At 47.4% G+C, this 13898-nt stretch overlaps 1 protein-coding gene across 6 annotated transcripts in view; it reads left to right on the forward strand.

The window, feature by feature from the left end:
* The window catches only part of SIPA1L2 (signal induced proliferation associated 1 like 2), a 206995-nt gene that overhangs the window by 141287 nt on the left and 51810 nt on the right, over positions 1-13898 (forward strand). For all 6 annotated transcript variants that reach the window (XM_081038989.1, XM_081038988.1, XM_081038993.1 and 3 more), the window contains 3 exons: positions 1337-1494; positions 6739-7315; positions 11203-11477. In XM_081038989.1, coding sequence (XP_080895115.1) covers positions 1337-1494; positions 6739-7315; positions 11203-11477 — 1010 coding nt within the window. The remainder of the gene's footprint in view (positions 1-1336; positions 1495-6738; positions 7316-11202; positions 11478-13898) is intronic.

The following is a 13898-nucleotide window of genomic DNA, read 5'->3' on the forward strand; positions in this document are numbered from 1 at the left end:
GGAATTTACTACCTGAGATGATCCCGCTCCTGTGCTGACATCACCAGCTCGTATAACGATGACGGTGTCTATTTAAACTGAAGATCACAGACTCCGTGAACGCAGACGCTTTCGCTGCGGAAACCCACGTGGATGTGTCAGCATGTGTTCAGAGGCGGTCAGAGTGTCATCTGCGTGTTGTGTGGCTGTGATTGTACGTTCCTGTCACCTCTTTATCCACTGAGCCAGTGTGTGCTGGGTGCCGGCGATGTCCTAGGCAGGCCGTTAGAGACTAGGACACCAGGAGTCAGCAAGGCCGACTGTCCTCATGATGACGCTGACCGTATGCCAAAGTAAGCGCACAGTTGGAGCAGAAGACAACTACTGGGGTGGCAGTGGGCCTGGGTGTGTGAGTGGAGCACCGCTGTGGCTGGCTAAGGAAGTTCCTGGCAGGTATGCTGCCGTCTAGGCAGGGAATCTGAATGGGAGAAACGGTGGGGGTGGGTGCTCTTGGGAAAAGAAACGTCAAAGATAACAGTGTTATAATGCTGCGCTCTGGGGCCCCTCCTCTCCCACCACCTTTGTAATTTATAAGATTACATACTCTTGGGTTTTCCAGCTGTTAATCTGATGGAATTTAGTATTTCTGAATTACGTTTAAAATACCAAATTTCGGTGAATTAGTTTGAATATATTAGCCACCAAAATACCAGTCTTCTGTATTTTTGTTGTAGAAATGTGTGTTTCTGTGGGAGGACCAGTATACGGCCCCAGCGCAGTAGCTCAGGGCTTTGAGCCGGTCTGTACCCTGTCTCCTTCTTTAAAGTTAGCAGAAACAGTAAAATTCCTTAAAGCATTCTGAGCTCTCACTGCTACCATTTTAGGGTGAGAAGATAAAGAAGAGGGGAGAACGGAAATTGAAAGAGATGGTTAGCTCATTAGGCATTCCCTGTCCCGGGTCTCTTAGAGACAGCCCGTTTGCTTTCCTGTCATCGCAAATGGGAGCCCTGGCTCCCAGAGAAGATCCTACTTTTCTAAATAACTTCTTTAAATTGAAAGATGAGTTAATTGTATACACCGTGTTTCCCCGAAATTAAGACCTAGCCGGACAATCAGCTCTAATGCGTCTTTTGGAGCAAAAATTAATATAAGATCTGATCTTATTTTACTATATTATTTTATTATTTTACTCTAATGTAAGACCATGTCTTATATTAATTTTTGCTCCAAAAGACGCATTAGAGCTGATTATCCGGCTAGGTCTTATTTTCGGGGAAACCCAGTACTTGTACATTTTGTTTCTGCAGGAAACCTTGTTTGTAACTCTGTGAGGGTCTGTTCACTTTCTTGACTGCAGCTCCTGCGGAAACGGCACATAGGAAACGACATCGTGACCATTGTCTTCCAAGAGCCTGGAGCACTTCCTTTTACTCCCAAAAGCATCCGGTCCCACTTCCAGCACGTTTTTGTCATCGTCAAAGTGCATCATCCGTGCACGGAGAACGTGTGTTACAGGTGGGTTGCCGTCCCTGCTTCTCATGCTCCCAGGTGCATTTTTTCCCCCAAATGGTTTTGTTTTCCAATTATTGTTTCTAACGCCATAATTATCCTTTTTTTCTAATTATATTTCCCACTACCTGCCCTCAGATACTTTCTAGAAGAAATAATTGCCTTCTTCCCACTTTTGAAAAAGTGAAATACCTAGCAGCTCAAAATCATAAATTATACATTTCCTCTTAAAAACCTCTTCCAGCCTGTGCCAGAACCACAGCTTAGTTGTCACCAGCCTCGGAGATGGACGATGTGGCCATTTCAGTGCTTCTTCGGAGGAAGTAATTATGTTGGTGGCAAAACACTGCTTCTCATCCAAACTCTTGCAAGCACTTACCCTGCAGGGTTGCTGAAACCAGGACTTGACGCTGGCTTTGGTGGTTTCGAAAGGCCGTGGTGTGTTCGGAATCCTGAGACTGTTTCCAGTGCAGCTTGCTTTTCTTCTTTACCCCTAAGAAACAGTTGTCTCCTTCTTAGGAAATAGCTGTCGCTTGGGGACCATGCAGTGGGGTCGGGAAAAGAGTGGGTCTGTGGCTGGAGGCTGAACCCAGCTCTGCAGCTCATCATGGTGCTTTGTAGGAATTAGTTACTTCTCGGAGCCTTTGGTTCCTTCTCTTAAACTTCAGGATAATAGTACCTACTTCAGTGTGTAGTTATGAGGAATGAATAGCAGGAATTATGTAGAACACCAATTAGAGTCCCTGGCACTCATCAAAGGCTATTTCTTTTATAATCTTAACACAGTAGTTGCCAGTTTACTGCCCGCAGGGCTTAGGTGAGCACAGGCGCGTGGGTGTGGGAGAGAGAGCTGAGCCTGCGAGCACTGCAGGGCACGGCCTCCCGCAGGCAGGGAACCAGTCAGTACGTCACATGCTGTCACGTGCCCAGCGCATCTCAGGAGAGCACACAGCCTAGAGCCAGAAGTTCTTACCCTGCGTGCTGACTCCCAGGCAGCTGGTTACACGGAGCGACCTCTGGCCCCACTGTGCAGTGTCTAATGCCTGGAACCAACCTGGGCCTCTGCACGTGTGAGTTACAGATCGCTGGTCTCATTGCCCAGAACTCCTTTGAAATATTGGAAAAAAGTATAACATCTATTCTGTATAAATATTATGCTTAAATAGATGACGTTGGTGCAGACGTGGTAAATTGACTTATTCTTCTAAGATCTCACCCGATGAATGGTAATTATGAAGAATAATCTTAAACGAACCTTCCTAATGGATTGGAAACTTAACCCTAGGGCTGTATTGTATCTGGTTTTATTTTATTGGCTGCTATTTTTGGGTCAAATCAAGTATTCTTAATTACTTTCTATCTTTGCTTTATGCTTATATCATGAGGGGGTTCATTAGCATACAAAATCTTAAAGATAAGTAATACGTATTTTTATTTCTTTCAGATTTTCTGGTTTTAATTCAATTACTAGAGAGGGATATTTTTTAAACCAGTATTGGTATAGATGTAGACCTTACCTGTAAACAAAAGGGGTGTTATGTTTCCTATGATGGGAGACAACGTGTGTAAATCGTTCAGAGATGGAGTCATTGGTTTTTAAGAAAGCACGTTGTTGTCACTAAATGATCGTTTACCAATAACACTCAATTGTAAAGTCAATAGAGTGCCTTGGATTTGGGGAACTTATAAACTCCAGGAGCATTCCTCAGCGAATCGATGCTAGTCTCCTGCAATCCCATAGTCAAATCAATTCCATAGCATTTTATCAAACCATGTGCTCTCTGTCATGTGTTACAGTGCCCAAGTTTTCCCAAAACACCTTACAGGTCTGTTTTATATGCTGTTTCCTAAAACACACCAGTGGCAAATCAATTCATTAAAATAATTTCCAAGGAAACGATAAAATATAGTCCAGGTCTCCTGTTTTCTAAATTGCTATGTCTTAATCCACGGACGTGTTCTAAAGAAGACTGGATGACGGCACACCGCTGGGGCAGTGCCGCTTCCCTCGCGAGCTTTGTGCGCTTTGTACCGGTGTTGAGGCCATGAGCCTGGCTGTCGGGGACCTGCCAGGCCACTGAGTGCAGCCCCGCAGTCCCGACAGGCTCGTGGATTGCGATGACCTCCTGAGGAAAACTGCTGCCTCACACGTGTGCATGTCTCAAAGGGGAAGGGATGCTCCCCCGCTCCCCACAGCGGCAGTCTCCGGCATCCCCCAAGACGCAGGAACCTCAGGTCCCCTTGAACTGAGAGAGAAACGAGGAGGTGATATCCCCAAAGCACCATGTAACATGATTTTAGCCTGAAATTTGCAAAAGCAACCTTAACTAAGAGCCTGTTTCTTTATGTAAGGTTCTTTAATTTGAATAGTTGCGGCCATTGCAGGGCTCACTGAGGGATTTATGTGTCCATGTACTTTCCAAGATAAACTCGCCCAAGATAAATGCACCCCTTAGGAATTGGATGACTAAGTTCCTTGCTATGTGGGCTTGGTAGCTAACTCCCAGTTAAGAGCGAAGAAATCTCTACAGAAAATAATGACTTCTAGGTTAGCCAATTGAACATGTAGCGCATCCTGACAAAAATTAGATGATAATGGTAAGTCGATTAAAATGATAATGATTTGTGACAATAATAATGGTAAGTTTGGATAATCATCACGTTACATGCATTATTTTGTTTAATCCTCACAGTGGGCATTTAAGGATGGCACTGTTTTAACCTCCATTTTACAGATGAGGAAACTGAGGCACTCAAGGGTTGAGGAGCTAGCTCGGTCTGAGCTGGTGCAGCTGGAATCCCAACGGGAGCACCAGATTCCTCACTGAGCCTTCCTGCAGCCCTCTAACTCGCACATTAAGAAATGCTCATCTTGGTGGTGGGGCTTTCGGGGCATGGGTCTTATATTTAAATCATCAACCAATGCTACATGATTGGAATAAATTCTGAAACACATTCCCACTCCCACCCATTAGGGTTTATCTGAATCTGGCAAAAGAACATTCCTCTGACCTCAGCTCTGCTTGAAAGACTAAGGATTCCATAAATTTTGTAAGGCAGGCTCTCTGACTGACCCCACCCACAGACCACCGCAGTAATCGTGGAAGAGCCATGCCTCAATTTTGCTGCATTTCTTGTACAACTTTGGTCCTAGATGCACAGAATTGCCGTTTATCGAGCAGGCATATTTCCTACCTTGTAAAAGGGACATCAGTCAGACACTCAGGTCCAAACTTTGGGACACAAAGAACTGCCCTGTTTAAAGACTCCTCCGTCTGCCCCGTGGAGCTGCGCAGTGAGGCCACCTGGGAGCATGCTGAGCGTGAACAGTTTTCTTGCTGCTTTGGCCTGAGTGCATACAAGCTGCAGTCAGACAGCAGCTTGAAGCCAATGGAGCTGAGTGCATAGAAGTGATCCTGCGAAGGGTTCAGTAGGGTTTGGCCTCCTCAGCCCCCTGTGGGGAGATTCCATCCAGGAATCTGCTCCTCACTGGAAGAGAAAACCACATGTGGGAGAGGTGATCATGGAGAGTAGTCACTGGTGTGTTATGCCCAGTACTGGGAGGGCAGACTCTGCAGAGGCCGTGAGCTCAGGAATAGAGTAGAGGAGAAGTGGCAGGTGAGCCTGGACCAGCCCCAGTCCAGACGGCGGCTTTGGGACAGTGCTCGGGGACCTAACATGAGGGACATTCAGTTCAACTCTGTCGAGCTTTTCTAGGCCCTTCCTTGGAGGATAGGAGTCCAGGCCCTATGTGACCCTGTGGTTTAGTGCACATACTCGTTACAAGGATGAGTTCGGTGCCTCTGCCCCACAGGGAGGCAGTCCTTCTCTCCCCTTTCATACTCACGAAGGCCCCATCCTGTCTTCCCTGTGCTGCCGTGTCCCCCGCTCCACCCCTACGTGACCCAGAAGTGATTGACTCTGCTGCAGAGGTGAGGGGTGTCGGGGGACTGCAATCGCTTTAGAGTCTGACCGGCCACGTGCTAGAAGAGGAGTTGATACCTGACAGAACAGATTTGGACAGAATGTTTTCATGCCTTAATTCACTTCTTTCAGGATTTTCTGCAGTGATGAAAATGAAGCCTAGATTGCTTCCTTTGTTTATCCCGACATAGAAAATATCAGCCTGGGCGGGTGTGGGATTAGTACAAATTCTTGGCCTGCAGAAGCTACTCAGTAATTGGTAGTAGATACTGTAGATGCTGTAGGAGTCATTCATTCAGTCACTTGTCTTTTATTTGTTAATTTATTAACTCTTTATAATTGATCTTATTCCAAAAGGATGAGACAACTAAAACGTCTGTCTGACGTAAGGAAGCCTTATTGTTTTGCTACATCAAGATGGTTGTTACTATCACTATACCTTTGATTGTTTTCAAAACCTGGAATCTCTTAAAACTCCCATGAAACTTCCATTCAGATTTTCAGAATGTGATCAAGTGAGTGTTTCCTTAAGAAAGACACTTGAAAACAGTGGCGCTGTAAGTATGATCATTCTTTCTAGCACCGGTGAAGCGCCAGCCACTGGCGCAAACCTCACTTCTGTTGGAAGTGTCACTGTCTTTCTCAGCGACGACCAGCCACAGAGTTAGAGGACCAGCCTGGCACCATCTGAAACTCTGGGTATTCCATTCCACTGTGGATTCATTACCCCTTATCTTAGCTTGGTGGCCATGACAAAGCACTACAGACAGAATGCTTTCAACAACGGACATTTCTCTCTCACAGCTCTGGAGTCTGGAAGTCCAAGATGAAGGTGCCGGCAGGTTTGGTTTCTCCTGAGGCCTGTCTCCTCGGTTTGTAGATGGCCGCCCTCTTTCTCTGTCCCCACATGGTCTTCCCTCTGTGCATGGGCGTCCCTGGTGTCTGTCTGGGTCCTAATCTCTTTATAAGGACACCAGTCAGGCTGGATGAGGGCCCACCCGAACGGCCTCATTTTGACTTAATCATCGCTTTAAAGATCCTGTCTTTAAACAGTCACGTTCCCAGCCACTGGGGTTTAGGACTGCGACATGCACATTTTGAGGGAACACAGCTCAACCCATAACACCCCCGCCCCACCATCTAAGAAGTTTGAAAAGTTTTCTTTAAGTACAAACAAGCCAAAACTTGGTATCCAGAGTTAGGATACCAAGTAGCTACAAAATAGACGGCTAAGTTGAAAGTGCGGGTACGTGTCAGATTTCTGAAGGTAAATATTATGGCATCACAGCTCATCTTGTTTCTTTTGTTTTTTTTTCTCTCCCTCAGTGTTGGAGTGTCTAGATCAAAAGATGTGCCACCATTTGGTCCACCAATTCCCAAAGGCGTCACTTTCCCAAAGTCAGCGGTGTTTCGGGACTTCCTTTTAGCCAAAGTAATTAATGCAGAAAACGCAGCCCACAAGTCGGAGAAGTTCCGAGCAATGGCCACGCGGACAAGGCAAGAGTACTTGAAGGACCTGGCGGAGAACTTTGTCACGACCGCCACTGTGGACACCTCTGTGAAGTTCAGCTTCATCACACTGGGCGCAAAGAAAAAGGAGAAAGTCAAGCCGAGGAAGGACGCCCATCTGTTCAGCGTGGGGGCCATCATGTGGCACGTGGTGGCGCGGGACTTCGGCCAGTCGGCGGATATTGAGTGTCTGCTTGGGGTTTCCAACGAGTTCATCATGCTGATCGAAAAGGACTCCAAGAACGTGGTTTTTAACTGCTCCTGCAGGGACGTCATTGGGTGGACCTCTGGACTAATGAGCATCAAAGTGTTTTACGAAAGAGGAGAGTGCATCCTCCTGTCCTCGGTGGATAACTGTGCTGAAGACGTAAGGGAAATTGTTCAGCGATTAGGAGTAAGTACAGGCTTTGTTTCTCACTGTCCTGAGGTCTTCAGTGCCTGGTTCTTAGTGGCTTCCGTTGTGGAGATTCCACCATGATTGTGGCACCTGGGGAATGAAGGACGATGTCTTAAGGCTACAGAGTTAAATTGTAAATGTTGTGCCGTTGATGAGTACATGAATGGTGGGGCAGCACCCATTACCAATTGATTGGAAAGGGAAAGTGAAGCCAACTTTCAAAAGGGAACATCGAGATATAGTTTTATAGCATTTGAAGGAACACCAGGAGGATGGCCAGCTGTCGTGTTGTTGTAGAGACTGGCAGGGCCGCCTCCCACAGGGAGCTCAGACAGCACAGAATTGCCCTAGACACCGGGGCTGCGTCCTCTTTGCAGCTGCAACTCTCTGCCTATTTATACGGCAGGCATTTTGTTCAAGCTGCCAGGTTAAATGTGTCCTTAGTCTTCCAGCCACAGTTTCTTAAGGTTTTATAGGATTAGCCATTAAATTCAATAAACACAAAAGTCAAGAGAGAGATTTTTTTTCTAATATTATCTTTAGCACAAGACCCCTAAATGATGTCCATGGGTTTAACAGTTACATTTCTCCTAATTTTAACAAAGGAAGATACCGGTTTTAGTTTGAGTATATATCAAGAATATATACAAGAATAAATCAAATATAAGAACGAAAGATGCTTTGATAAAAGAATTTCTCATGTCTAAATCTTCCCCCAAGGGGATGTATATTTCCTCAGAAAAGATTTAGTCAATTATGGATCATGAAAAATGAAGAAATTATACCCATTTCCTGCCCCTTTCCTCCCACTGAGGCTGAATCTCCCATTTGCTATTCGAAATGCTGTGCGAGAAGCAATACTATCCAGTCAGTGTCTGCCAGCCCTGGAGAAATCCTTTCATTATTTGCAGACACTATTTCTAGGAATCGGCCTCAGTGTGCTCAACAGTATTATGGGCTGTATGTGCGCAAACCTCGATGGAACTCTGGGATGGGATGGCTAAGCATGTGCCTAGTTTATGTATCTGGAGAATTGAGTTATCCCAGGGCCTCTCAGGACGCGGCATGCTTTCAGGGATGTGGCAGATGCTTCTCTTAGGAGACCCACCGAGCCATCATAATCTGTGCTCCCAAAAATCAGCACAGCTGCGACTTCACCGCCCCCGAAACGCAGGTCCCACAGGCTCTTCACATTCCCTGTCCCGCAGACCCATCCCCCCACTTTCCTAGAAAGCGACCGCATTGCCGATGTGACTGAAGTGCCGGTGTGTGGGGTGTGTTTGAGGAAATAGGTTCCGTGTCCAGGATGACTCGCATAGGAGATGCCAGAGACAACACCCCAAAGACCCAAGGGAGGGGCCAGGGTTGGTGCAGGGCCTTAGCAGCAGAAATGGGGCCTCTCAGGTGGGACCTGTTTGCCAGCTGGTGAGCTCAGTGTGAGTTCTGCAATGGGGGATGGGGAATGAAAGGTATCTGTTAGGCAGGTACCACAGGAAGGCAGAGAGCTCTCTCCGAGAGGGACTGGCAGGCCAGCTTCCTGGTGGGGCAGCCTCGGCGGTCACCCCGGGACCCTCTCAGAGGGGCCCGTCTGGCTGGGTGCTCTGCTGTGACTGTCTTGGAATTCTCAGTCATTTCTTTCTTCTTTTTTCTTTTTTAAGGAGAACAGGACTTTATGCTTCCTGGGGAACAGTGTGTGCTTCCAGGCCTTTTTTCCAAGTCAAGTTGTTGTCCTTTCAGTCTTCGCTGTGGAGGGTGCCATTCAGCTTTAAGTTGTTGTCCTTTCAGTCTTTGTCAGAGGGCGCAGCTCAGCTCCAGGTCCAGCTGCTGTTTTCTAGTTGCAGGGGGCACAGCCCACCATCCCTTGCGGGAGTCGAACCAGCAACCTTTTGGTTGAGAGGACGCGCTCCAACCAACTGAGCCATCCGAGAAGTCAGCAGCTGCTCAGCTCAAGGTTTCGTGTTCAATCTTAGTTGCACCATTCCTTGTGGGACTCAAGGAATTGAACTGGCAACCTTGTGGTTGAGAGCCCACTGGGCTATGTGGGAATCGAACCGGCAGCCTTCGGAGTTAGGAGCATGGAGCTCTAACCGCCTGAGCCACCAGGCCAGCCCCCTGCGTCATGTCTGATGGCGGGGTCCTGCATTTTTAAGTTGCCCTGAGCCCCACTCATCATGGAGCCAGTCCTGGGTACATGGATAGGAGGTCACCATTTTCGTGTGACGGTTGAGTCCATGTGAAAAGGAGGAACTACAAATAAATGGAGAACGGCTTTGTTCAGTGAATGTTAAGAAGCAAGAAACAGCAAAATACATCAGTAGGGGAGATGGCAAGTGGTGGGAGGAAACCAGCAGAACAGCTAGAAGAACTAGTCCTTTCACTCTTCACCTGACATGTGTGTTAAACTTCCATGGGAAATTTGTGTTAACATCGGAAAGAAGGCAGGGCACATGGCACATGTCTCGTGTCATCTTTGGTAGGAGAGCGTAGTTGAAATAAACTTGCAAAAGAAGTGATGGAAAAATGTATTCAGGTTGTACATATTACAAATACTTTTTCAACAGTTTTAAATTAGTTCAGTTCGTAATTTGGAAACTTCAATCTTTCAAATCTTCACCAGTATCTGAGACCAGCAGTCCCTTTCCGCACTTTCGTAAGCTCCGAAGTGCCACATGTGTCTGTGAGAAGCTGATGGTAATGTTTGTACCTGTGGTGGTCACCATGGAAACCTCAGACCCAGCCCCCCTCCCGCAGCTGTACGTGCAGTTATAGGTCTTGTCAAATAGGAATCTGAATTCAGAGCATGCTTCATGGCAATGGAGCACTTATTAAATGGAAACTTCCGACATTAGCTCTGTGCTTTGGGGATGCGGGTATGATACTTCCTGACTTTAGAGTCCCCACAAATAAGTGATGCCCAGGGCCAGTTAATGAACCCTTGGTTTTCTTCCTGTGCATGGGAGTTCTTCTCAGTAAGCACTTTTGGGGGGGGCCTTCGCCAATTCTTAGTGCTTTCAGGCACTACGTTGGATGCAAACCACCTCTCTGTCCTTTCTTTCCGTGACACTGCTGCAGACTATAGTCTCAGGGAAGGTGAGAGCTTGGGGGGCTGCCCGTGGCCCCCAGGAGATGGCTGGAGGGAGGAGAGGGCCTGCAGGCCCGGGCGGTCTTGCTGCCTCCAAGGGCTCTAAGGGCTCTAAGGGCTCACTGGCCTTGGAGCAGGTGCTAGGGAGCCTGGCTGGCGGGCACACTGGCTGTGAACGGTCCCCAGCAGCCAGGCAAGCAGGGCAGTCCGTCCCCAGGGGAGGTGTCCTAGAGGCCAGAACTGGGTCCACAGGGCTGATGCGCAAAGAGCACTTCCAGCTCTTAGCATTCTCACCGGCTGCTCACCATCCTGGGGGCTGGTCTTACGCGTTAGCTTGGAAGAGCTGTGCGCCATACTGAAGTGGAATGAAGTGGAATGGTTTTACTGCTTGATGGGTGGACGGGTAAAACGTGTCCTGGTTTCGAAAACGTCTTTACATTCTTTGCAACAGCTCATCAGGGCCGATGGAAGTACATGCTTAAGAGCCAAGTGAGCTGACATAGAAAGGAAAGGAGGGAATTATCAGAACCCATTTTTAGTTCACAAGCTCTAGGTCAGTGGCTTCTAAGAAAAAGCAGGACCCCTGTGTCAGAAACGGATTTGCCTTTGAGGAATGAAACCATCGTTTTACTTTTGTTATTTTCTTTGCGGTTGATGCTACGATTAATTATGATGACCTCTGGATTGAAATGTGTCCTTGTCTTGTTTTTTGGACAGTTCGATGGAAGGGGCTTTGAGGGCCAAGGGGAGAGAAGTGGGCCCAAGGCCTGTGTGCACCTCTGACAGTCTCCTGTCTCCTTAGATAGTGACCAGAGGCTGCGAGACCGTGGAAATGACCCTGCGGAGGAACGGGCTGGGCCAGCTTGGCTTCCACGTGAATTTTGAAGGAATTGTTGCTGACGTGGAACCCTTTGGCTTTGCCTGGAAGGCTGGCCTTCGCCAGGGGAGCCGGCTCGTGGAGATCTGCAAAGTGGCCGTGGCCACTCTGACCCACGAGCAGATGATTGACCTGCTCCGGACGTCCGTGACCGTGAAGGTGGTCATCATCCAGCCCCACGACGACGGCTCGCCCCGGAGGTAAGGCATGGCAGGCCCAAGGAGGCTCAGCCCGCCTCAGCCTCCATGGTGGGTGCTGACTTAGCTTCTGCCAGGGCTCTGGGAAAATGTCGTGCAGGGCGTCCGCGACCAAAGGTGTTTGCACACCACCCCTTAGAGCAATTTAAAAAGAGCTTTAACAGGTTCTTAGTGGATGACACATGGTAAATTGTAGTTTCCTGAGTCATTTCATGGGACACTGACCCCGTGAAAGCCGAGGTGTTAGACACTCAGGAGCTGTACCTGCTCGGCTCACCTGGACCAGTGGTGAGCTGAGAGGAAGTGTCTGCATCGCCGCACAGCCTTAGGAAGTTCGGCTCTCCTCTGTGCTGAGACCCCTTTCCGTAGTGGGGTCATTGACAGGACGTTTAAGGGATTAGTACCTCATGTCTGAACGAATGTCGGACGTCACATGTCCTCTGCATGGTGACCGCTGCGTTCTGCTTGAACTGTTGGGGACGTTCTGAGAAGCTGTCACTAGAAGCATGAAAAGAAGTGGCTAGACTTGGAAAGCCCAGAGGGGTGGGTGGAGGGCAGGGGCAAGGATGGAGCAGAGGTGAGCGCACCAGTGTTACTAGAAAAGATTCATGCTCTACGTGAAGAACATAGTAGGCTCACAGGAGGAAGGCCCATGCGTCTGGCTGTGGCTGCCTTGTGCCGTGCAGTGTTTGGAGCCCATTCTCTCTTCATCACAGAAGGAGCGCCTGCAGGCACATTAAGACCTCTGGCTTTGCAAGGCGACGTGTGCCTGGAGCCAGGCGTGGCTTATGATGGGTGTCTTGCGTGCTCTCCAGGGCCTCACTTAGTGTCTCTGGGCTGGGGGTTACACGAGCGCCTGCCTCCGACTGTTCCCATGAAGAGCAAATAAGATGCTATATATGGAAGGCACATAGCATCTTCTCACATGATCAACACCCCACGCGTGTTAGTTTGAAAAAACATTTAAGATACTCATTTGAATGTTGGCATACTCTAAAAGAAATTCTTCTCATTCAAAGACAACAAGCTTCCTGTGCCTGCTTTCTGAGCTGCTTCTGAGGACATTCTTTCTGCTTTCTTTCTCCGTCTCCTTTCCTCAGCTCTACAACCAGCCCAACAGCACTTTCTGAGCTGATGTGTCCCTCTCTGTTACTGCCCACAATGGTAGCCACGAGCCACACGTGACTACTGCATACCAGAAATGTGGCTAGTGCAAGTGAGGAGATCATTTTTCATTTTAATTAATCAGTTACTATTTAATTAGCCACATGTGGCGAGTGGCTGCGGTATCGGATAGCTTAGCTCTGAACCACAATCTCCTGTCAGAGAAAACACCAGCGGTGGACCACCTGGCCCGCTAGGTCACGTACACAGTGTTGTGAGAGTTTGTGTCTACCCATTACCTTACTGTTTGCTCCCTGCCTGCCTTTCTGTGGCCTTGATTCTGTCTCTGCCCAATAGGTTTACAAAATAAAGGTTTAGGAGCTGAACTTCCCCTTGAGAGGAGCCGCTTATCACGGGACATATCCAGGATGGGTCTCATTGCCTTGCCAGATTCCAGCCTTTAGTCTGTTTGCCCCCCAAGAAGCCCATGAGTGACAGAGTGGCACAAATACAAGACAAAGACAAACACTATGCCATTGAAAACAAGGCTTAGAAATAACAGGAGGCAAATCCTTTAGGCCTTTGAAGTTACAATAGTGTGTCTGTGAAAGTCTTCTAAAATAAATTTTAAGCCCATTGTGAGAAACCTTTTCATATAGTAAGATTTCTTTCTTCCTTTGGTTAAAAATGTGTAAATCTTACTGTGAGAATCAAGGCTTTCATCTGTTCTGGAGGCTGACTCCTACCAGAGAATGGTGCCATACTCTCCCTTTGGGTAACATTCCTCTCCTGTCTTTAGCTTTGACCTACTGTTGCTCAGCAAGGCATTTTTAAAGCTTTTAGGAGCTCTGGTTAATAAAAATATTAACGTTATCATTATGTTTGGTAGTTAAAACACGATTTAAAAGAATAGAATGTCCTCAGAAATACTGAATTTTAGCTAAAGCAAACAAAAACTACCATTTAAAAGTTTTGGAAGTGATTTTTTTTATCCAAGGACATGTTAACTGCCTGGTCTGTGCATAATTAATTCTTTCTTTCTGTTAAATACGAATCCTCTTAGTGAAGCTATTCAAGATATTTAGAGATTCTGCCTTCGTTTCCTAGGAGTCTCATTAATGCCATTCCCGAAGATACTGATTTTTCTCTTGATTAATCTGGAATAACTGTTTTATGTGTTTTAACGTGAGCCAGAGTGAAGTTAGCTATTTGCCTGATAGTAACCCTCCCAAATCGACATGCCTACCACCCACGTTTCTTCAAGTCTTGAGGGTTTTAAACCTAGCGTGCATCATTTAAAATTCTTTCAGTTCATTTCTC

The sequence above is a fragment of the Rhinolophus hipposideros genome (assembly GCF_964194185.1).
Source record: "Rhinolophus hipposideros genome assembly, chromosome: 26".
Taxonomy (NCBI): Eukaryota; Metazoa; Chordata; class Mammalia; order Chiroptera; family Rhinolophidae; genus Rhinolophus; species Rhinolophus hipposideros.